The 23,337-nt window shown below is 54.4% G+C and overlaps 1 protein-coding gene across 5 annotated transcripts; it reads right to left on the reverse strand.

Moving 5' to 3' along the window:
* Nucleotides 1-1,202: 1,202 nt before the first annotated feature.
* On the reverse strand, nucleotides 1,203-23,299 carry ATP8B2 (ATPase phospholipid transporting 8B2). 5 transcript variants are annotated; one of them, XM_006044203.3, is made up of 28 exons: nucleotides 23,115-23,299; nucleotides 20,719-20,786; nucleotides 18,436-18,494; nucleotides 17,953-18,066; nucleotides 17,722-17,820; nucleotides 17,385-17,446; nucleotides 17,211-17,283; nucleotides 16,857-16,927; nucleotides 15,897-15,976; nucleotides 14,850-15,008; nucleotides 14,546-14,634; nucleotides 12,939-13,135; nucleotides 9,901-10,109; nucleotides 9,036-9,079; nucleotides 8,607-8,772; nucleotides 8,252-8,440; nucleotides 7,976-8,091; nucleotides 7,720-7,884; nucleotides 7,521-7,632; nucleotides 7,278-7,383; nucleotides 7,020-7,164; nucleotides 6,669-6,852; nucleotides 6,294-6,517; nucleotides 5,935-6,018; nucleotides 5,353-5,598; nucleotides 5,066-5,204; nucleotides 3,412-3,542; nucleotides 1,203-3,217 (listed from the first exon to the last, which is right to left on the reverse strand). In XM_006044203.3, exons 2-28 carry the CDS (start codon nucleotides 20,747-20,749, stop codon nucleotides 2,939-2,941), a joined length of 3,573 nt encoding a protein of 1,190 aa, XP_006044265.1. In that variant the 5' UTR covers nucleotides 20,750-20,786; nucleotides 23,115-23,299; the 3' UTR covers nucleotides 1,203-2,938. The 5 variants fall into 5 exon arrangements, with proteins under 5 accessions (XP_006044265.1, XP_044800245.1, XP_044800244.1 ...); XM_044944310.1 differs by having other exon boundaries at nucleotides 18,382-18,494; XM_044944309.1 differs by lacking the exons at nucleotides 20,719-20,786; nucleotides 23,115-23,299 and adding an exon at nucleotides 19,783-20,073 and having other exon boundaries at nucleotides 18,382-18,494.
* Between the last annotated feature and the right edge of the window lie 38 nt (nucleotides 23,300-23,337).

The following is a 23,337-nucleotide window of genomic DNA, read 5'->3' on the forward strand; positions in this document are numbered from 1 at the left end:
TGCAGGGGAGAACATTCTTGAATAGCACTTTGAAACCTCTCTTAAAGGTCAGCAGTGGAGGTGGGGGTGGAGACACTGAGGATTGGTCACAGCAGGAGGGGGCATCAGCCCTTTGGTCAGGGTGAAAGGTAGCAGAACAGGAAAGTTGGGCGCCTAGCCAGCCTCAAGGGATTAAGGCCGGTTTCTGTGTCCTGGGGGGTTGGGGATTGAGGCCAGATGCCACTTGCTGTCTGAGGCTCAGGGGTCCAGAAAGACCCTGGTGAGAGGCTGACTGGTACCTAGACAGGCTCTTCCTGTGTGGAGGCAGGCAACAGCTTGTACCTCTGGGGGGTCATGTGCTAGTCCCTGCTGGACTATTCCTCCTTAAGAGGAAAACTGATTTTATCTCATCTTTGCTCCAAGCTTAAGCACCTACTTGTAAATATTTTTTCAGCCAGTCACGGTTTGGTCTTATTTCCCCATCAGGAAGTGCTGAGTCCTAACCACTGGACTGCCAGGGAATTCCTAGAAATCTGTTTTTGAGAAGGAAGAAGGGGAGGAAGAGGACTGTCACAACAGAGAAGCCTGGTTAGGTCAGAAGAGGAAAGGCTGGGGCAGGCGTGCTGATGGGCATCCGAGTCCGGCACTGGCCTCAAGCTCCCCAGGTTCCTCACCCATCGCCCTCCCTGGAGGAAAGCTCACCTTATCTGCTAACCTTAAATTCCTGCATCTTCGTCTCTAATACTTAGGCTCATTAATATTTACTTCTGTGAAAAGCCAGGAAGATGGGAGGCTATGAAGCCTGTGCCAACAGGAAGGGCATGGGGTGGGAATAAAAAATTTAAAAAAAAATTTACCCGGTACTTTTCCTTATGCGCACCCGCCTTTCTGGTGTGTTAGGAATGAGCGTTTGGCTTCTGTTGTGAAAAGTAAACAGTCAAGGTCCTAAGTACCCAGCCATCCGCTGAACACAAAGCCCCGTGACCTGCCTGGGTCCCGCCCACTGCCCCACGTTCCAGCCGGAACTCCCATCCCCAGAGGAACTCCCATCCCCAGAGGCGTGCAAACGGAGGGGGGCTCTACCCTGCCGGTCAGTTTTCTTCACTTCGGTCCACATCTACCCAGGTCCACATCTACCCAGCCAATTCTGTAAGAAAACAGTTTCTGTCTTTACTTTTACCACCAATCTTGGTAAAGCATCAGAAAAGAGACAAATCACACACTTTTCAGAAATCACAATTTTATAAAAAGGCATTTTTCTCTTATATCCATAAAATGATATAATTTTTGCAAGTATAGAAATGTGTCATAAATTATACAGAATGTTCCTTAATTACAGCTCAATGCAACTTGGTACTTTCCTCCCTCCCTAAAAAATGAGAGAGAACCAAAAAAATAATATATATAACTGTATATATATATATATTTATATTTATATAATATAGACAAAACAAATATGAAAAAAAAATCATTTCCTCTTTGGTATAAAAATCAGACTCTCACCTTGAGAGACACACAGACATGATGTTGAATTTGTAAACCGTGTGGCCAAAAGGAATTTCCCTGTCAAGCTTTCCCCACCCAGCCCCTACCCACCCCAACCCTCACCGGAACACCTCCAATTCCCATGGGATGACCACATACCTCACTCCCAGCTCCACACCATTCCTGAGTAACCCCCTCCACTACCGAAGACATGGAAAAAGTTCTGCCCAAGGCTGATTTGGTGGCAACTAACTTGGGCAACACCTAACTTGGGGAAGAGCTTCCTAGCTGTGGATCACGGAGAGGAAAGACTGACAAGCCTCAGCTCCGCCGTCACTGAGCACCCCCTGCCGGAAGCCGGGCCTGGAGCAGGTGGGACCCCTATTGCCAGGAGCAGCAGAGCTTGGCTTCCCTGCAGCCTCAGCTCTCGGGGCTCAGCTTCCCGTTCCAGGCACCTCAGGTGCTGGAAACACCGACGGGGAGGGAGAAGGACAGTCAGAATGGACTCTGCCCGTGAACGTGAGTCTAAATTTGACATTAAAGAAAATGTTTTCAGGACTACTTATCACACCCAGCTTTCGGTCACTGAGAAGGACGGGGCCGTTCTCCCAGGCTCCAGTCCGGTACCAGCAGGACTTATGGAATCCAGGAGTTAGTTGTGTGGGGCGGGGGGAGGCGGGGAGGGGGCAGTGCTTCGCTCTCAAGGTGAGGAAGGAGACAGGACCCAACCCCCCCTGTATATCCTCCCAACAGCCTCTGGCTGATGGGCAGCTCCCTCCCGGGTCAGCCTCTCGGTCCGGCAAGGGCATCAGCTGCTGGAGGGCTCCTCCCAAACCGCTCCCCTCCCGGCCAGGCCAGGGCACCGGGTGTGCCGGCCTCCCCTTCCCCCGGAGAGTTAAGACACCAACACAACATAAAAGTCACATAAAGGCCGCCTCCACTTGCCAAAATAAAAAAGACAGAACCAAACTGGACACAGACACAAATCAAGGAGAGACACACACACTGTGAGGGGCCCAGGGCCCCAGCAGGTCTCTGGCTTCCCGGCATGATACATTCTTGTGTAATTCAGGAACAGGGGCTCTGGGGCCCCTCTGGGGAGCGGGAGTAAAAAAATACAGAGATTATAGTCTCCCTGTGGGCTCCCAGGCAGGGCAGGGACAGACACAATCTCTCACAGTTTTTCTACTGCTTTTGGGTCCACATCTGAGCCCCCAATGGGGGCTGGTGGCCAGTGCCCCAGCCCCACCCTGCCCTTGGGGCCCGCGCCCTCCACCCTCCCAGCTGCTCGGAGGGCCCTGGGCTGGGGATGCTCCTAGCAGGACCAGCAGGACAGTCTACCAGGAGAGAAGGGATGAGGACCTAGGCAAGGAATGAGGACCCGCAGCTCTGAGACAGACGCCGTCCTCTTGGCGGCGGGCCAGCCACACGTGAGCTGACTGACCACTGGCGCGGAGCGCCCGCCTTCCGGCCTTCAGCCCTTGAGGGGCTTGTCGGCCCCTCCACTGGGGCTGCTGGCACTGTCACTCTTCTTCCTGCGCAGGCTCTCGATCCAGCTGGAGCTGGAGCGCGTGGTGAAGCTGGAGAGCGCCAGGGAGCTGAGCCGCATGTTCTTGCCAGACATGATGAGCTCCCCGAAGCCCTCCTGGTGGGAGAAGGCGTAGCCAGAGCGCCGGGACCCCGTGCGGCCCACCCGCCTCATGCAGCGGTGTTGGGCCTTCTGCTTCTTCCTCACCAGCTGGGTGTAGCGGACCTGGCAGGAGCAGGGCAGCATGAGGGAAGGAGCCTTTGTCAGCGCATGAGCATCAGATACTACCCCGGAGAAGGGACCTAGAGCACCAGGGACTGGGCAGGCACAGGGACCATCACCCACACACTTAATGGAAACCGCAGCCGTGTTCGCACGCACCATCTCCGATCCCCAAAGCAGACAGCCCGGCTTCTCACCGTGTCCGAGAGATCTGGCTTCAGGTTCAGCCTGAGAAACCGAAAGGCGACCACAGGCATGATGCAGACGACCGTGGTAAGCACGATGGTCAGCCACACAGTCGGCTGGGCCAGGGTGTTCTGGGCATTACCTGGGAAAAGAGGAGCCGGGGGCTTCAGGAGTCACAGAGCAGCCCCTTAGAGCGCCCCATTTCTTTTTTTGGCAGCCCCCCCAAGTCTCAAAACTTAAGTCATCTCTGGCCTCTCTTTCTGCTCCCTAAATATTTATCTCCAAATTGGATTCCAGCTCTAAACTCTCCCCAAATGACTTCAGACCTGCTTTTGTTTTTGTGGGGTTTTTCTGGCTGTGCTGCACAGCATACAGGATCTTAGTCCCCCAGCCAGGGATGGAATCCATGCCCCCTGCAGTGGAAGTTTGGAGTCTTAACCACTGGACCATCAGGGATGTCCCCAGACCTGTTTGTTTTTTTTTAAACTGCCTTAACCTGACATCTCTGTTCATCTCAGTTTCACACAGCTGAAAGTGAACTGTTTCCTCTGTTCCCAATTTGCTCCACATCTTCCCTGGCTCAGGAGACGCTACCAGCCACTAAGCTGCTCCAAGTAAAAGCTCTGAAGTCAACCTGGTTCCCACCCCCACCATCTCAGGCCCCCATCCAATCTTTCAGCTCCATTTCCAGAATACCTACGGGGTTCCACCACTTTCACTCTACTCCAAGCCACCACCATTCTCACTTGCTACATTACTGCTACAGCCTCCTAGCTAGTCTCCCCAGGTTTCCACCTTTGTCCTCTTTATTTGGCTGTGCCGAATCTTAGTTGGGGCGTGCGGCATCTAGTTCCCTGATCAGGGATAGAACCCGAGCCCCCCACGTTGGGAGCTGAGTCTTAGCCACTGGACCACCAGGGAAGTCTCTGTGCTCTACCTTTTATCATCCACAAAACAGTAAGAGTGAACCTTTAAAAACATAAATCAGTTTATGACATTTCCCTGCTCAAAACCCTCTAAAATCCAAAGTTTTGGGCTTCTCTGGTGGCTCAGTGGTAAAGAATCTGCCTGCCAATGCAGGAGCTATGGGTTTGATCCCTGATCCAGGAAGATCCCACATGCCTCGGAGCGACTAAGCCCGTGTGCTCCAACTACTGAGCCTGTGCTCCGCAGCGAGAGGAGCCGCCACAATGAGCAGCCAGTGCACTGCAACTGGAGAGTAGCCTCCGCTCTCTAAACCTGAGAAAGCCCACGAGCAGCAACGAAGACCCAGCATAACCAAAAATAAAGAAAAATTACAAGTAAAAAAACTCCCTAAGTTCTTAGCCTTGACCTATAAAAGATCTGGACTGATTTTCATCCCTAACCCTCTGCCTCAGCCCTACCTTCCAACCTCATTTCTTCCACTCCTCCAGCCCCTATGCCACTCAAATGATTTCTGTATCACTGTTCCTCTTCTTGTACCAGTCCTTCCCAGAGAGGCCAGGGGCTGGGTCAGATCTCTGACCAGATCTCTGGGCTCGGGTCTCTGCCACACCGAGAGCCCCGTGGCAGCATCCAGAATACGTGACACATAAGGAGTGCTGAATAAATGCCTACCTTCCCTGTTAGTCCCAGAATGACTGTGATTCTTCACTGACTCAAGGGAAAGCCAGAGGGACTCACCCACAAACCGGAATTGGTTTGGAAACATGTCGAAGAGCCCATTGCTGTGCATGGCAAAGAGGATGGCAAAGTAAACTGCCAGGCTGCCCCAGATGAAGAAGTGGTTGATGGCTGTCCAGTAGCCAGTATCCAGTCCAATCTGCAAAAAGCAGTCATCACAGGCAGAAGGAGCATCCCCCCCAAACCCTATCCCCCTCCCAGGAACAGAACTGTAGTGTCCAGGGCACCCCAGGGACAGGAGGCTCACTCTTTCCGGGAGTGGGGGCAGTTCCCGGACCACCTCCTACCTGTACACTGACCACGATGACCAGCGAAGTGGCCACGGTGACCGCAAAGGACTGGTAGTCAGCCAGCTGGGTGCCATCATCCCGGGTGGCTTCAGCAAACACCCCATAGGGGATGAAGAACATGAGCACGGACGTGTAGATGCCCTGGGCGATGCAGATAAAGAACTCCCGCTTGTTGAAGAGGAGATTCAGCTGGCCTGGCTCGTATAACTTAGGGTACTCCATGCTCCGCTGCTCTGGGACATCCTGTGTGCAGAGGGCCAGTGGCACAGGAGGCTCAGAAGCTGCCCAACTCAGGGGGGACAGGGGCAGACTTTGTCCCTGCCTCCTTTTTCTAAATTCTTTGGCAGCTAAACTCAACCTCAAGCCAACTGCCCCAAGTCAATCTTTGTTCAGCAACCCAAGGAAGTTAAGGTCAGCAGTGGCTGAGAGGGAGGCCCAATCAGCTGCCCAGCTCACGGAACTGCCTTCCCAGGGACCACAGGCAGTGGGCACAAGTGCCACGTGCCCACCACTATTGGGTGACTCCCTCGCAGAAATGCCCCTCTTCCCAACCCACTCAGTCACCCAACTTCCCCATACCTGATCGAAGACCCCCATAGCCAGGACTGGGAGGGAGGTATACACGATATTATAAAGGGTGATGAAATACTGGTCATAGACTGTCTGGAAAGAGAACAGGGAGCAAGAAAAGGGTGAACACGCAGTCTCTCTTCACTACAAATCAGGCGGAGGAAGACAGCCAACGTGGCACAGGTGGAGGCCTGAGGAATTTTCTGGAACTTGCTCTCCCCTCCTTCAACAAGTCTTTTTTTTTTTTAAATGCATGCATCAGACAACAGCTAGATCCTAAGGGGACCAAGCAATGAACAGGACAGACAGAATCTCCGTCCTTAAGGAGCTTAAGGACAGGCATGCCATGGGACTGGGGAACTCATTACCTGGGCTGAGAAGCCGCAGAAGAAGCCAAACCAGAAGTGGACCATGGTGAAAGCAAAGTTCTTGTAGAAGAAATAGCAGAGGAACTTGCACATGCGCAGGTAAGACCAGCGTCCGTGCACCAGCAGAAGGCGCTGCAGGAACTTGAACTGGGAGAAGGAGTAGTCAGAGGCCAGCACCGCCTGGATCCCTTCCTGCCCGCTGATGCCCACGCCAATGTGAGCCGCTGCAGACACAAGAGACGACAGGAGGATGAAGACGGCCGCACACGTCCGATTCCTACAATGTTCTGGTCCGCCCCTTCCGTCATCACTCCTCCCTGGGTCTCTCTCCCTGCCCGAGAGCCCAGCTGCCACACCTGCACAGTCCACACTCACTTTTGATCATGCTGACGTCGTTGGCTCCATCCCCGATGGCCAGGGTCACAGCCTTCTTGTACTTCTTAACCAGTTCCACCACCTGTGCCTTCTGCAAGGGAGTCACCCGGCAGCAGATGACAGCTTTGCAGGCACAGGCGGTTTCCAGAAACTCCAGCTCCATGTCTGCCTCTAACGCGTGGGCCTGGAATACAGATAGCACTGAGCGAACTCCATGTGCTCCAGGAGAGACCTGGAGATCAACTCCTTTAGGACCACAGCCCCAGTCAAGTCCAGGGAATGGGAACAAGGTGAGATATAATAGCTGCTCTCTGAAAAGATCCTGCCCAAGCTAAGGGTGGCGACACTCACCAGGCTGTGCCCGTTGATAACCAGGGCATACTCCCCAGCCACAGCTTCCAGGACAGAGCTGAGCCTGGAAGAAGAAAGTTTCTCCTGGTAGGTGAAGCCATTGCCCACAGCACGGGACGAATCCATCATCTTCTCCCGGGCTTTCCTGTGAAGGGGAAACAAGACCATGGTTGGCCAGGACAGGAGCAGGATTCAGGCCCAATCAGCAAACCTGTGCGTGACCCCCAGGTATGGTGCAGAGCATCTAGGTCTGTTTACCTGAGCTCCTCTCGCACTTCCAGAACCGTGTGGCCAGTGACTATGAACACCTCTGTCATGTCGTCCGTCAGCATCTTGCAGGAATAGCCGATGTTCACGGCCGTCTCTACCGAGAGAGAGTGCAGGTGCTCTGGACGGGCCCCCGACAAAGCCAGTGCACTTGCCAGCCCGGTGTTCTAGGCTTGCCAGGACCCCATGGTGCTGTATCCAGATGCAGTCTCCTCTGCCCTACAGGCCTCTCACCTTGCTTGTCTCCAGTCAGCACCCAGATCTTGATGTTGGCCAGAGTCAGGAGGGCAATGGTCTCCGGAACCCCTTGCTGAAGCTTGTCCTCAATGGCTGTGGCACCCAGCAGCTGAAAATAACCACAAGCGTTCCTAGCACACGAGTCCAGGCCCAGGCCCTCCTCTAACCCACCTTCGGGCCACTCTGCAGACCATACCATCATGTCGCTCTCGACCTCCTCGTAGACGCTGGCCAGCCGGTCGTCCCGGCTGTCCTGGGCCAGGCTGGCTTGGAGCCGTCTCCCGGCCCACTCCTCGTAGTATTCTTCATCCAGATCCTTGTAGGCCAGGACCAGGGTTCTCAGCCCTTCGCCTGCATACTCCTAAAGGAGGAAGAAATCACGAGAGTCAGCCCCCAGTCCCCCCACCACACTGAGAGCAGCAGAACCACAGGGACCCCTTCCTCATGCCTACATTCAGATGGTCAGTGGTGGTGTTGAGCAGCTCTTGGGTAGAATGATGGAGTCTGTCCAGCAAGATGGTGTCAGCCCCTTTGCAGTATAGTCTTATCTTCCCCTCTGGATTCCGCACTGTCAGTGGGGCAGGGGGAAAATGTCCCAGGAAAAAATGGGATATTCAGATAGGTAAAGCCTCTGAATTGCAACACACCAAGGTCACCCAGTATACCTCACCCATCCCAGGCCTGCATGCTGCCCCCAAATGCCCCCAGCAGCCTGATCCCGGCCTCACCTATGACCGACATCCGTTTGCGGATATTGTTGAAGTCCAGGATGGCCAGCAGCTGGTAGGTGATGGCGGTGCCCATCTCGTGGACAGTGATGGTTTTGGGAGTACGAGAGCGGAATACGAAACCAAAGTTCCTGGCTGCAGTGACCAAGGCCCCCTCATCCGGCGACTGGGCTTTGTAGTACAGCTCCCCTGGGCGCGGAGGAGGGACACACGTGGCATCAGTGGCCCCACTCTCAGCCACCAGCTTTATGTTCCTGCCCAGGAAACCCCAGGTGGCCAGGCCACAGGCAGAGCACAGCTCAAGCCTGAGAGTCCAAGTCGGGTAGGGGAAGCGCAGGCCAGCACCTTGGCTCACCTTCGCTCTTCTCTTCTGACATGACGGTGTGACACAGGGAGAGGAGGCGGAAGAACTCGTGGGTGTGGGGGTCCCCCATCTTGACAGCCTCCAAGAGAGTGGGGTCCCAAAATAAGAACTTCTTGTCAGCCAGAGGATTAAAGGAGAAGTCGACGGGCTCAGGCCTCTGGAACAGGTAAGAGGATGATCAGGAAAGGCTGGGTCCCCAGGCTGCTTCCTGGGGAGGGGCGGTCCCTACCAGCATCCTGTCCGCTGCTAACCTCAAGATTCCCACCTGTGCCACCAAGTCTTCCTTACCACACGCATCTCCTCTGAGCAGCTTCCATACCCTAACCAGACAATATGTCCCCCTTGACTATGCCAACCCTGGCCAGGCACCCTGCCTGCGTTTAACTAGCACAGAGAACCAGTATGGAGGCTGGATCTTACCTCTCCCAATTCAGCTTTGTGTCCCAGGACATCGAACACGTCACCTACACACAGCCAGGACAGAGGGAGGAGCACTGTCAGAGCAGGGGGAGGAGCCGCCAGCACGGAACCCGCGGGCACCTGGGGCCCGCGACCCTTGTGGCCGAGTGAACGTCACCCAGCTTCAACACGGCTGACAGAAAGACAGGAGGCACAGGCACCCTGGGTCCTCAGAACGCCAGGAATCAAAAGCCATGACACTCTCGGCTCCCCATCCCCATCCCCCTTCCGGCTCTCCCCAGAGGGCAGCTCCAAGGCCACACCCATGCCCCCGGGGCTCCAGGCCCCTTCGCTCTTAGGCCTGCACAGCAGACAAAGCCTCACACGCTGGCCTCCAAGCCTGGGTTAGTATAGAAAGCAGTTAGGAGAGGGGCTCACTTGGCATAAAAGACCCCACGCACCCTGTCCCCAAGCCATCCCAGCAGCTCAGCCACTAGGCCACTGCATTGGGGCCACACTGGGAAGGCCACAGTCACATTCCAGAGACTCACAGGGGCCCTGGGCAGCAACATGGGGAGAGGCTAGCACTCCGCCAGGCCTGACAAGGTCCCACCTGGCCCGGGATGCCCAGCAGCCAGCGTCCTGGGCTTCTGTTCAAACAGCCAAGGAGCGGCCCCATTGCCTGGAGCTGAGAGGCGGTGCAGGCACCAGCAGAGGAGAGGGGGGAGCACTGTCAGGATCTGCCTCCTGATCTGGGTGCAGAGCAGACCCTCTCAAGGCCCCACAGACCCCAGCAGGAAAGAAGTAAAGCCCAGATGTCGAGACCAGTGTGGGAGCCCCGGCAGCACGGTCCTTCCAGCCCTCGTCCCTGGTGGCGTGGCCATACCATAGCTGCGGCCGTTGATGGAGCACTTGTTGAAGACCATGATGTTCTGGGTCAGGGTGCCCGTCTTGTCAGAGAAGATGTACTCCACCTGGCCCAGCTCCTCGTTCAGGGTGGTGGTGCGGGCCTCGGCGGGCGTCCGCTTCTTCATGCAGAACATCTTCTTGTCCCAGTTGATGAAGTAGCTGTGGCCCAGGCGGATGACCTCCACACTGCACAGGGGACAGGAGGTGAGGCTGAGGGCGGGGAGGGGAGCAGGGCCCCACCCCCACGGGCCTTCGCTGCAGGCCCTCCACCTGGGGAGAGACGAGAACGGAGCGGAGCGGACACCTGGGCTGGGGAGGGTGGCAAGGAGAGCCTGAAGGTGGAGCCTGCCACGTCCGGCCAGCAAAGGGGGTCCCCGACCCCGACCCTCCGATGCCCTCCAGACAAAAAGGTGCAAAGGGCCTGGGCAGGCGGGACAGACGGCACAGGCAGAGGAGGAGGGACTGCGGACAAGGCACTCGACCAGTTCTTACCTCTGGGCTAATAATACAGAAACCATGCAGAGAAAACAAGAGAAAGTGCAAGAGAGAAGGAGAAAAAAAAGAGAGAGAAATAATGAGGGTGCGGTGCGGGCCACAGCATCACACACGCCCTGCAGGGAGAGGAAACCAAGGCAGCCCTGGAGCCCCGCCTCACTGCCCGAACCCAAGCTGCCCGGCTATGGGCTGCATAAGCCGACTCGGGATGCTCAGCGAGCACGCGGGGCAGACTGAGATGCTGACTCCAGGAGGGGATGGGGCCTCAAGGGTCCAGGGAACAACCCCAGTCTACACCAGCGCGGGGCTCTCCTAAGGTCGGTTCACGTCATCCTCTTTACAAGGCAATGCCTTCGCAGTCTGGACTGTCAGCATCTCAGAAACGGCCCAATGTCTGGGTCCTGCCAGCCAAGCAATGGGGCCACATCCGGAACCCTGCTTCCCACCTGACTGGGGCTGCTGTCAGGATCCCCTTACCAGGCCAAAACTGAGCCGGCTGGAAATGCCTTCGTGGCCTGTGCCCCACTGGGCTGATCAAGCATCCCCTCCCTGCCCTCCTCCCCAAATACACACACTGGAACCTGAGGAGACTTAGAAACTTTCTCAGGCAGCTACCATGGGCTTCACGTGAACTTGAATACAAAACACAGACAGCAAAGTCCAAAGATGGAAAAAAAATTCAGATTGGAAACAAGAAAAGATTTAAATAGCAACAAAGAACCAGAGTCGCGGATAACGATGGACATGCTACCACCTGATATTTGTACAGTAATTAAAATTTTTTTTTTAATCATTTTTTGACCGTGTCACTCAGCATGTAGGATCTTAGTTTTCCCAAATGACCAGAGATCAAACCTGTGCCCCCTGGACTGGAAGCACTGGGTCTTAACCACTGGACTGCCCGGGAAGTCCCAGTAAAAATGAAATTACATTTTAATTTTTAAAATGTATTTTCCAATCTATTATACCAAGATGTTCCTATGAAGAGGATGGAACTTGTCCCATTTTACGTGAGAAAACCAAGGCCCTAAGTGACTGTGGATTTGCCTGAGGTCAGGTGGCTACTGAGGGGGCAGGACTAAACCCCAAGCCTTCCGAGTCTCCTCCTAATGCTTCACAGAAGCCCCACTGTCCACCCTCAGCACAGAGAATCCTTATCTCCTGCCCGCTGTCAGCAGCACTGGGACTCGGGTGTGAGTGGGAGGTCCAAGGAGACTATCTGGGGAATCTGTGTGAACAAGAGAAACCATAAGGGAAGAGTTCTGAGCATCCCTCTGATGTCCTCAACAATGTCACGGGTTGGGAATCCTGGTGCTGCAGTGGTTAGGACTCTGAGCTTTCACTGTTGAGGGCCAGGGTTGATCCCCGGACGGGGAACTAAGATGCCACAAGCCGCACAGCCAAAAAAAAACAATAAAGTCTACAATTTGATAAATTTACAAAAGGCACAGGTTCTCTTGTCTCAAGCGCAAGGCATACAAAGAGCTCGCCTCTCTTCTTGCCATTCTTTCTCCCTCCAGCACTCCCCCTTCCTCTCTTTACTCTGTTAACAGTTTCTTTCCCAAAAAAACCCTTGACGTCCTCTTACTCCTATCTATGCCGTATGCCACTGCCAGCCAACATTTCTTAAAACATCCTTTAGATTTTTTTTTTTTTAAAGAATCTTTTAATGGTTTACTGAGTGAATGTCCACTGGCAAAGATTCAAGATCCTTCACAACAGGGAACATGCTGATGTTCCCAGCTCTCTGTCTCATAGGCCCCCACTCAGGGTCCACGCTCTTGCCAAACTGCCCCAGGACCAACCATTCCGAGGTCCCTATCTCCGTGCCTTTGTGTGCAGCCCTCTCCTCCAGGCTCACCTTCGCCCCTCCCCGCCACCACTCAAAGTCCCGTTTAGCAGCCACCTCTTCAGAGATGTCCTCCCTGAGTAACTGCATGGGGAGTAATGTGCTTCCAGTCTTCATGGCACTCTGTGCCTCTGGGGTATCTCACTGGGATGCACTGGTGTCTTACACTGTCTGCACCTCTCCTCCTGCACCAGTCTGCTGCTTTTGAAGGCAGAGGCTATGTTATGTATCAATTGTGTCCCCTTGCTTCACACATAAGCATAACACTGAAGGCAGGATGACTCTTAACAGCACTAGTCCCCATTTTGTTTCATAATGTAATCAGATTTAGCTCCCTCTACTAGACTGAAGCTCCTGGAGGGAAGGAAACCCATTCCTAATACATCTTTGTGCCACCGCACCTAGCCTGCTGCTTTGCACAGTCAGCATGCGATGAGTATGTGCTATATAAATCAACATGATTTTTGTTCTAATACAATCCAAAGTGCCAAGAAACTGCAGTGAAGTCTGCTTTGCCCATGAAGATACACAGATAACATAAAATGTTCACAGCACAGGAAGGAGAGGACCCCAAGTTCCCTCTCGAGGATTTCACCTTCACGGAAGAGAGAAGTCTGGCAAGGGACCACCCGAGCTCCCTGGAGAGACCCCAGGGCAGAGAGACAGCATACCTGACATAGAGCGATATGGGCACGACGGTGTTGAGGATGATGATGTAGGACCAGAAGGAGAGGAAGCCAGAGAAGAAGGCACTGTCCACCGCCTCATCCCAGGGCAGGTAGACCTGGAAGCGTGTCCCCACCTCATGTTCCCAGATGGCATTGCCAATGGCCAGGATCACCCCCATGCAGACCAAGAATCCAAAAATCTGCAGAGGAATGAAAAGCAGAGACTAAGCTGCAAAACCAAGGAAGCCCTTAGGAAGTCCTCAAATCCAAGTGAATCCCTGAAGGTTACCATCGGTACCCAGAGCCCTCAAAGGCTCAGGTATCTTTAAAACGGTCACATGCTCTAGTGGGAAGCACCCAGAACTGGTGATCAACGGGCACGTGGCCTTCTCTTGCAATGCTTTTCTCAACTGTGTTCTGAGGAAGCTGAAAGGGTTGTGTAGTTTCCATTCTGATATTCTAGAACCCTCAGGAGACTTCAAAGATGGTAAGGGTCAAGGTAAGTTACTTTCAACATACCAAAGAAGCCTACTGGAAATCACCCATTTACCAGAGCTAAGTCTCTACAAGCCAACAAAAATGCCATGTTTCTGAAATGTTCATTATCTCATACAGATTGCCAAAAATTAAAAAAAAATTTTTTTTGGCCATACCACGCGGCACATGGGACCTTAGTTTCCTGCCCCCTGCAGTGGAACTGTGGAGTCCTGACCACTGGATCACCAGGGATTTCCCAACCAAAAAAAATTTTTAACCGGGGACACAAATTGTGTCTTCATAAATTCAGACTTAACAGTCAAAAACCCTGAAAAGCTTGAAGAAGAATCATAAGAGAGCTTTTGAAAGAAAAAAATTGAGACCACTGCATGATTTCAGACATCTATCTTCCAAGCTGCCTCCACTCCAGATGCTTTGAAGCAAAGCAGAAACCATCCTGATGCCCAAGGACCACCAGGGGGCGCTAAGAGTCTTGGCCTGATAGCCTCTCAGACTGGGTTTCTGCAAACCCTTTAAGGCCGGGGAGGAAACTCTCACAGGAGGCTGCCCCAGCCTTAGCAAGCTGGCATGTGGGGGGCAGGCAGCAGGCAGTGGGGGTGCAAGAAGGGGAGTGGAGCTCAACAAGGAGCTCAGGTTTCTAGCAAAACAAGAGAAGGATTCAGGAACTGCCAACAACTAAAACAGAAACTTTTCCCTTGGGATCCTTTGCTCCTGGAAGTCAGGGGAAAAGACCCTGTTCTCCATCATCCAAATGGAAATTTTTCTTTTAATTCCCTCTCCATACCCATGAAGGCCGCCTTGTCCCTGGGAAAAGCAAACAGAAAGTCACATGCTAGACTAGGTCACCATCATAACTGGAATCCAGAGAACAGCAGATTTGTTTTAACTTTAAGTTGTTCATTCATACATGTTCCAAAGGTTTTTTAAATAACATCTTCCAAATCCAAAAGGAGCCTGAAATAAACACTGCCTTTGAGTGGCTGACCTGCCAGTGGCTTTAAAGCTAAAACCTGAAGACTGACTACTGACCAGGGAGGAGAGATGGGAGTAACGGGACCCGCCCAAGGACAACCAGAAGGGCAGAGGCAGGAACCGTTTGTGGGAAGCCTTACCCAGAGCACCAGTGTGTTCATTAGGCGATCAATACTTGTTCTCTTGAATTTTGTCCTGCCACTGTTCTGCATCAGCTTAGTGTCAGGACCTAGAAAGGCATGGGAAGGGCTGGGAAAGCCGAACAACGAATCTGCCTCTGGGCTTCTGCCCGGGTATCCAGTCTATAGGACCTCAGGGTGGAAGAGAGACACTGGCTGGATGAGAGGCTTGGCTCCAGGACCCACTCGAGTCTCTTCCCACGTTCCCGAAGGCCAGCAGAGGCACCAATCTCGCCCTTCTCTCTCTGGGCCCGAGGAGGCTCACCTGCAAAGATGACCAGCCCGAAGCACCACTCGGTGTTTCGCAGCACGCAGCCCCGCAGCAGCATGTTCTGGTTGCTCAGGGGGAACTTGTTCTCCTTCCAGTAGAGGGTTCCGCTGAATTTGTCCAGCTTGTTGTTGGGAGGTTCGCAGATCACTTCACCTGAAGGGAAGACAGGAGCGCACCTGCTCGAGGTGTGGTCTGTAGCTTGACCATGAGACAACAGCACAGAACAACCAGCTGCGGCGAGAGGGGGTTAGGATGCGGGCCCATGCGCACACCGCTGGTGCAACTTTCTGGGGAAGGAAGGAGGCAGCATGAATCCCTATTAAAGGCACACATACCCTCGGACCCAGTAATCCCACTTTGGGGACTCGTTCTACACAGATAATAGCATAGCTTGCAAGAATTTTATTGAAGCATTATTTGAACAGCAAAAGACTGAAACAACTGAACAGTCATGGAAGAGCTGAATAAATGACAAAGCCTCAATTCTATGAAACATTATATAGTTATGAAAAAGAATGGTATAAACTTCTTTACATAGAGATGTGATAAGATACTTCTGATGAATTTAAGAAGTATAGAAACGCTGGTTGAAAAGATTTCAGTACAGTATGATCCCACTGATTTATGCTCACGTGTGTATAAACAGAAAAGTGTGGATGAATACACACTACACTGCCAGTTAACCTGACAACCCTGAGGAGGCAGGACTTGGAGGGCAGGAGAGCTTTCTCTTTTCTGTGCTACATAGTTTGTCTTGTTAGAAGAAGCATGTATAAGAAATAAGAATAAGCTGAATTTCTCTCAACATGTACAGCAAAGAGGCAGCTAGCAGCCATGAGCTCTTGAAATGACCATCAATTCAAAAGTTAAGTGATAGCCCCCCAGCATTCCTGAACCCCTCGGCACCTCCCCAACCACCCAAAAGAGTCCAGGGAGCTGTATAGTCACAGCAAAAAGAAGCCAAAAAGAGAAGGCACAATTTAGATCCCCAAACCCAAGACATCTCCTCTTCCTGAAAGCTGCTTCTCCAACACTACTTACCATCAAACTTGGCAAGCTTACTGATGTCTCCCAATTCCGAGGTGACTGGAATCGCCTGCCGCACCTTCATGTTGGTCTCTCTGGAAGGAGAGTGTCCTGAGTCCTGATTCCCTTCCTTTCCTTTAGACTCTACCTGGGGACACCTGAACATGGAGCATCACCACCCCCAGGCATTACTGGGTAGGTCACAGATAGGCAAACAGTGGAAACAGTGTCAGACTACTTTTCTGGGCTCCAAAATCACTGCAGATGGTGACTGCAGCCATGAAATTAAAAGACGCTTACTCCTTGGATGGAAAGTTATAACCAACCTAGACAGCATATTGAAAAGCAGAGACATTACTTTGCCAACCAAGGTCCGTCTAGTCAAGGCTATGGTTTTTCCTGTGGTCATGTATGGATGTGAGAGTTGGACTGTGAAGAAAGCTGAGCACCAAAGCATTGATGCTTTTGAACTGCGGTGTTGGAGAAGACTCTTGAGAGTCCCTTGGACTGCAAGCAGATCCAACCAGTCCATTCTGAAGGAGATCAGCCCTGGGATTTCTTTGGAAGGAATGATGCTAAAGCTGAAACTCCAGTACTTTGGCCACCTCATGTGAAGAGTTGACTCATTGGAAAAGACTCTGATGCTGGGAGGGATTGGGGGCAGGAGGAAAAGGGGACGACAGAGGATGAGATGGCTGGATGGCATCACTGACTCGATGGATGTGAGTCTGAGTGAACTCCGGGAGTTGGTGATGGACAGGGAGGCCTGGCGTGCTGCAATTCATAGGGTTGCAAAGAGTCGGACACAACTGAGTGACTGAACTGACTGAACTGAAATGAACACTTCTACACACCCAAAGCCTTTCTTACCCAGAGATGTTCCAAAAGGTACAGACTCCAGACCTGGGGACCATTTTCAGAAACAAGCCTGCTAGCCCACAGGAGGAAGGAGAGGACACTGAGCATGCAACTCACCCATCAAGTTCTGCTGTCTCTATGTAACACAGCCCATGGGGCTCGCTACTGGAAAGGAGGAGGAGATCCGCCTAGGAAGAAGACCTAATGAGAAGGCTGAAGACCCAGACCTCCACCCCGATGGACTCTCTGATGATCCCTCCTTCCACTAAGCACTCTTGGTCTGCTTAGTCCCAAGCACATGAACGGCTAGAAAGGAGGCATATTACTATGACACAGAAGCTTCCCACTCAAGAAAGTTTCCTCCCATGAGTGTTTAAGAGGCAATCGTCAACAGGAAAGACTCATTCCTTTCTGCCCAAAAAAAAAAAAGGGGAGAGCCCCGTAGGCCTAGAGGGGCACCTGGTCCCTTACCGCCACAAACTGGTTGTTTTCTAGCTTGATAATATCACCAACACAGACATTCATCCACTGCTCCTGCTGGAGGCTGAGGCAAGGAGAAGATAGAGCAAAGGCCGTCAGTAGTTAGAGAAGTTCCCAGGGGACCCTTTTCCTTTCCAAGGCCCTCAGTCTTAAACAAGCACTCACATTCCGTTGATCAGCACCTGAGACTGACGGTTATTCACTTGGTTATCGCTCTTGTGGCGGAACTGAAGGGAGGAAAGCAAGGTAAGCCACCTTCTCCTGCTCCAAGGGACTTAGCTGATCAGCGGGAAGCAGAACATGCTGGGTGCCACCATGTATACACCTGTTCACAGGTCTACTCCCTCCCCGATTCCCCCACCCTACTCTCGGCCAAGATACCATAGACCTAGAGGACCAGGTAAGGGATGGTAAGGTCACTGAGGAACTCTGCTAAGTGGAGGAGGGTGTGTTGCGGGGCCGGGGTAGGGTGGGGAACAGTGTGAGAAGGAAAGCCACTCACATAGTCATCAGTGGCATCTTTAACAGCTGTGATGGTGAGGACGAGAACCAAAGGCACAATGGTGGTGAACCAGGACAGGGAAGAGATCTGTGGGATCAACTGGAAAAAAAGGACAGAGAACGCATGCCTCTGAAACCCTGTCCTCGGCTCCCCCAGACCTTTCTCCTCCTTGACTTTAGTCAGCTTTGTGAATTAATTGCAAAGGGTTTAATTTTACCAGAGGTCGCTTACCTGCAGAATGAGAAGGAACAGGAAGTAGGTATTGGCCACTTCCTGGAACTGCTCAAAGAGGTTGACAGGCAGGAAGGTGAGAATATTGTACTTGGAGGTCTTGATGCAGTTACTCTGTGGCAGGGGGAAGAGAAGATCATGAGGTGCTCTCCAGTGCCAACCCAGAGCCAGACTGAGGCTGCCCCCTTCAGCTACACTTTCCAAACCTGTGTCCCCTAAAGCCAGGAGGTATAAGAGGGGGAAAGAGGGGGAGAGAAGAGAGTCTCATGGGGTCAACGGTCTCATGGGATCCTGCTTCACTGACAGGTCAGGGCATGAAAAATTCAGCAGAGCAGCAGATGACAAGTGGCAAGGAGGCTGCCTTCCCCTCCCCCAAGCACCCTCCCAGCAGTCAGCCCTCCACCCCCACAAGGGACGGACAGGATGCACCTGTCCTTCCTTCCCGACCCAGGAAGAGGGCACAGGTGGTCTGGGGCCTCTCACCGCATACTGGAATTTCTCATTGTATTCTCGGTCATTGGCCCGCGCCCTCCTTTCTTCTTCTGCAAGAGAATGATGCTGCAGTCAGGAGCAGACTGAGGCCCACCCCACTGTGGGTTTTCCACTGAGAGCCCCTGGTTCCTTCCATGGCACACAGTTTTAAGGAGTTTAGTGGCACACCTGAGGTGTCACTGAATTCTTCCCTCTAGTCCGCCTCTCACCACCAGCCTGACCACTGGGCTCTGCAGGTGTGACACTCAGAGGACAGGATGCCTTTCTCCTTTCCTCACCAACAACTGTCAAGGTCTCCCACTGGGGGCACCGGTTTCTCGCCCCCATCCCTTTAATTAATGCTGTAGAAATTAACAGTCCCAGGAATCTCCAGGGGAATAGCAGCTGAAGACACTAAGCTTCCTTGTCCCGGGACCCCCCGCAGCTCCAGCCCTGGTACCACCCTCCTCCTAACCCAGTGGGTGGGGTGGGTGGCAAGACGGAGGGTCACGGTGCCCTGGAACTGCTTTGCGGCAGCATCCCAGCCCCACGTGCAGTTCCCCCTACAGACGCCTCTGCTTGTCACATGTCACCAGCAGCGGCTTCTGACTGGCCCACGATGACATCATCTTATTTCAAAGCTCGTCTTCAAGTAGGAGAGGGGGTGGTCAGGGATATGGGTCATGCAGACTGAGACAGAGATGAAAGAGGGAAGAATGGGATGTAGTTGAAGCAGTCGCTCTCTCACCGTAACCTTTCTTGTGCTGTCTGCACGTATTTCCCCTAAAACAACACATCTGTCACTAACCAAGTGACTAATGAACTACACCTATTCTGAACACCCACAGATCTGGGACTGCAGGCACCAAGTTCAGGTCCCAGAACATAGAGGTGTCCTAGGAAGGGTCCTAGATGGGTTCTCCAGCCCGACTCCGGTGGTCACGACCACAGGCTGAGAAACAGGGTACCCTGGTTAGGCAGTAAACATCATGACAAACCTGACCCAAAGTATAAAGCAGCATTCCGGATGCCTTCCCTCACGCTCCCCAGCACCCTGCAGGGCACACTGCAGTAGCAAAACCTCAGACCACAGCATCCTCTGCCTACCCAGCGTGCTCCCTCCCTGCCTGGTCACTTTACTCCCAAAACTTCCCCAAAGGGGACCCGTCAGGCCGAGTCGCCTGCGCAGTCAACAAGGAGCATGCAAAGGGAGACGTAGAGACCAGACCCTTCAGAGCCAGGATCTCTGGGTCTGCAGAGGATATGGGAACGCTGGGGAGGTCGGAGACAAGCGAATGGGAGGGTGGGAGTGGGGAAACTAAGGGCTCAGGAGAGTTGCCAGTAGCTGCCTCCCGTTACCTGTCCCCCAGGAGGGTTTCTTTCTGCTCCAGGAGGGGGGCGCCCCGGCCCGGGCCCACTTCTCGGGCATCTCCTTGGGGACCGTCATGACCCCAGTTTGAGCGGGGGGAGGGCAGGCTGTCTGTCGGTCTGTCCTCGGCCTCAGCGGCTCCGACGGGGCGGCCCCCCGGGGAGGCACAGGAGCTGCGGCCGCTCAGAGGGGAGCCCCGGCCGTCGGGCGCGCGCCCCACCTGCAGCCCCGGCCATCCCCGCGGCCGCCCGCACTCGGCGACGCCGCGCGCTCAGATGCGCCGCCACCGCCCCCGTCGCCCCCCGCGGACGCAGGCGCGCGCTGAGTGGCCCGGGACTCTGCGCGCACGCCCCAGGCTCCGCCCCCACCCGCTCCCCCGACTGCAGGGGCAGCCGCCTTGCCAGCGCGCCGCGTAGGCGAAAGCCAGCACCGAGCCCCGCCTCCCTCCTCCCGGCCAATGCGGGTGAGGGGACTGCCAGCGTTGTCCAGGGCAACCGCTTTCATCCCACCGCCTCCCACCCCCACCCCCGCCCGCAGGAAAACAAGAAGGACCGGGATGGTTGGGAAAATGAGGGGAGGAGATGAAGTGTGAGGACAGAGGGGTGACGGTGGGAACACAGCACCCCGGACTCCCCAAAACAGAGAATAGGCGCTCCAGGTGCCCCGAGATAAAAGTCTATGTGTTTGGGGGTGAAGGGCGAGTCCTCAGCACGCTCCTGGGGGAGAAAACCAGCTTAGAGAATCAAGGGGAAGAGTATGGTTTCCTAAGGCTTCCCCCAGGATGGATAGGGGCTGCAATCTACCCTCCTTCAGACCCATTACCTGTGTCCGTCCTCCTCCCTGTGCCCTGTGCTCCCTGAGCCATAAAAACACCCACTCCAGATGGTCCCAGGGATTCCCCGACCCCCACCTTCTGACTGTCTTACCTGGGGGGCGCTTTTTTGCACACAGTGCCATCTCACACAGCAAGGTCCCAGCAATCCCATGGGAGACCCTGCAGAAGGTGACAAATGCGTGAGGTCAGGAAGCTGAGGGTAACCCTTCATTCCCCTTTTCAGACTCCTCCCCGGTTCCGATCCTGCCCCTCCCCAGCCTTCCCCACTAACTCCACACCAACTCTCTGCTCTCACTGCCCCAAATAGGTCCCTGAAAAAGAGGGGACTTCCCCACCACTTCCCCCAATGCCTCTGCCTTGGATAACATAGGGGCACTGACACTTTATAAAAACCAAGACTTGCAGGGAAAGGAAGGGCACAAAGAGAGGAGGACAGATATGGACAGGAGGGGCACAGCTCCAAAAGTAGCCACCCCAGGGACCATGGATGCTCTGAGTGCTCTCCTGGTGGCAAAGAGTGGGTGCCTGTGTTTACTGGAAAGCAGAATTTCCACCAAGGGGTGGGGCTGAGGGAACATGAGCCAGGAAACACCTGGCACAGCATCAGGAAACGGTGGGCAGGCACCACCCTTCTCAAAAAGCTTATAATCTTCCCACTACCCCTCTCCCCATAACTAAGGCTTCCATTATCACCTCCTCTAGAGGAGTTCACTGTAGAGGCATGGCCTTCACTTCCTGCACACAGAGTCCCCAAACCACTTCCTCTCAGTCTGGGACATCTGCCCTTCTGGACCAACAAAGGGGTCTTCTCAACCCTGATGGAGAGGCATCCCTCTCTCTCTCTTCCACCCTAACCCCAGTCTAGTCAGTATGGCACTGGGTTGTAAGCTCAGGGAACATCAGATGGATTTCTGCTTCTTTCTATCTCCCCATGTTCTTCCTTTCACCTAAAAAAGGTAAAACGCCTGGCCTGTAAGACACAGTCACAGAGCCTCATCCTAGCCTGACCCAAAGGAAACTGCCAGCCAGGTCCTGGGTCCTCTAGTCACCTCCTCTTTCTTTGTCTGGGTGGAGAGTCTTCCTCCCCTTTGGTTCCCCTGTCTCCAGCCTCCTGGGAACACTCCTCCAGCCCCAAGAGATACTAATTGTCTGTCTGCCCAACCTCTATAATTACACACTCTGGGCAAGGCCATCACCCACACCAGTTCTTCGTTCACTAAGCTGGACTCCCTTCCTGAACCCCAATCAGGTAATACTTCTCTGACCCTCCCCAACTCTGGCAACCAAGGGTGACTGGCTCAGGAAGAAAAGCCTCTTCCAAGATGCCAAGCCCTCTTACAGGGCCCCCAGCCAGGGTCTCCACCCAGTCTACAGTATGAGTCATGGGAGGTGGGGCATGAAGGGAGAGGTTAAGAGAGAGGATGCAAGGGTGGGCATCACAAGTTCCATAGCCAGCCCCGCCCTCATCTAGAGGCACTATCAGCCCCAAGATCTGGGTTGGAGTCCTAAGAGTTAATGAAGGAGCGGCAAGGCTCTCAGGAGTCAGGAGCTTGGACATCAACCAGGAAAGCTGTTTTACCTCTGAGACCCTGGGGAGACTGAAAGCTGGCTTGGCCCCAGACTTCACCCCCTCTGGGGGGCCATAATAGGAAGGAAAGGGAGGAGGGAGACCTGGGAACAGGGACCCTCTCTCACTTCTCCTTCCCAGTCTCACACAGCCTAGGTTTTCTGAACCCAGGCCCATTAGCCACGTCGCTCTGCCCCGTCACCCTGCCCCAGCCCCCTCTGCAGCCACATTTGGGATAAAAATAGCCAGCTCTGGGAAGAAGGCAATGCTCCGTGGAGGAAAACCGGCTCCTCCTTTAGGCCTGGCCCCTACTCCCCTTCAGCCCAAACCCAGGAAGCCTGACTCCTTGTTTCAGAGGAAGCTGGCAAGGGACATTTATGGGCAGGTCAGGCAAACAGAAAGGAAGGGAATCCAGGACCCCCAGCTCACTTGCCACCGACACCTGGCCGCTTTCCATCGTCAAGGACAGAACCCGGGACTCACTCCCAGCGCTACTACCTCTCCTTGAACCTCGGTTTCCTCACGCACAGAGACCTCCACCTTACAGAGACAAAGCCTGCTATTCCCTAACTCCCTTCTGCAGGCGCCCAAACCTTAGGACCCCGAGTACGCTCCTCACCCCCGAAACTCTCTGGGCGGTTCTGAGCTCCTCCTTGGCACTCCAGCGCCCCTTCGACGGTCTCCCGCGCCCCGCCAGCACCCCACCCTCCCGTCCTGTGGACGGCCTCCCGAATCTCCCCCACTCTCAGGCACCCAACACCATCTTCTCTCCAATCATCCAGTCCCTCACCTCCGTCTCACCGCAGCTCCGACTCCCCATTCCCTCCCGGTCCTCCCCGGCCACTCCACCCCGGAGTCCGCAGCCGTATCTCCCCCTGCCCGCCCGGCCCCGCGCTCCTGGGCTGCTGCCCCCGCCTCACCTCAGCGCTCAGCGCTCGGCGCTCGGCGCCCGCCCCGGCGGCCCCGTCCTGCCCATGCCGGGGGCTGGGGCGGGGGGCGCTCGGCTCACCTCCCCGCGGGCTCCCGCCCCCCCCAGCTGCAGCCCCTCTCCCCCCGGGGCCTCGGCCCGCTACTTTGTGTCAGTTTCGGCCACGGCGGGGCGGAAGTGACGGAGGTGGCGGGAGAGGGCGGGGGGCGGGAGGG

The sequence above is a fragment of the Bubalus bubalis genome, chromosome 6 (assembly GCF_019923935.1).
Source record: "Bubalus bubalis isolate 160015118507 breed Murrah chromosome 6, NDDB_SH_1, whole genome shotgun sequence".
NCBI classification, from domain to species: domain Eukaryota; kingdom Metazoa; phylum Chordata; class Mammalia; order Artiodactyla; family Bovidae; genus Bubalus; species Bubalus bubalis.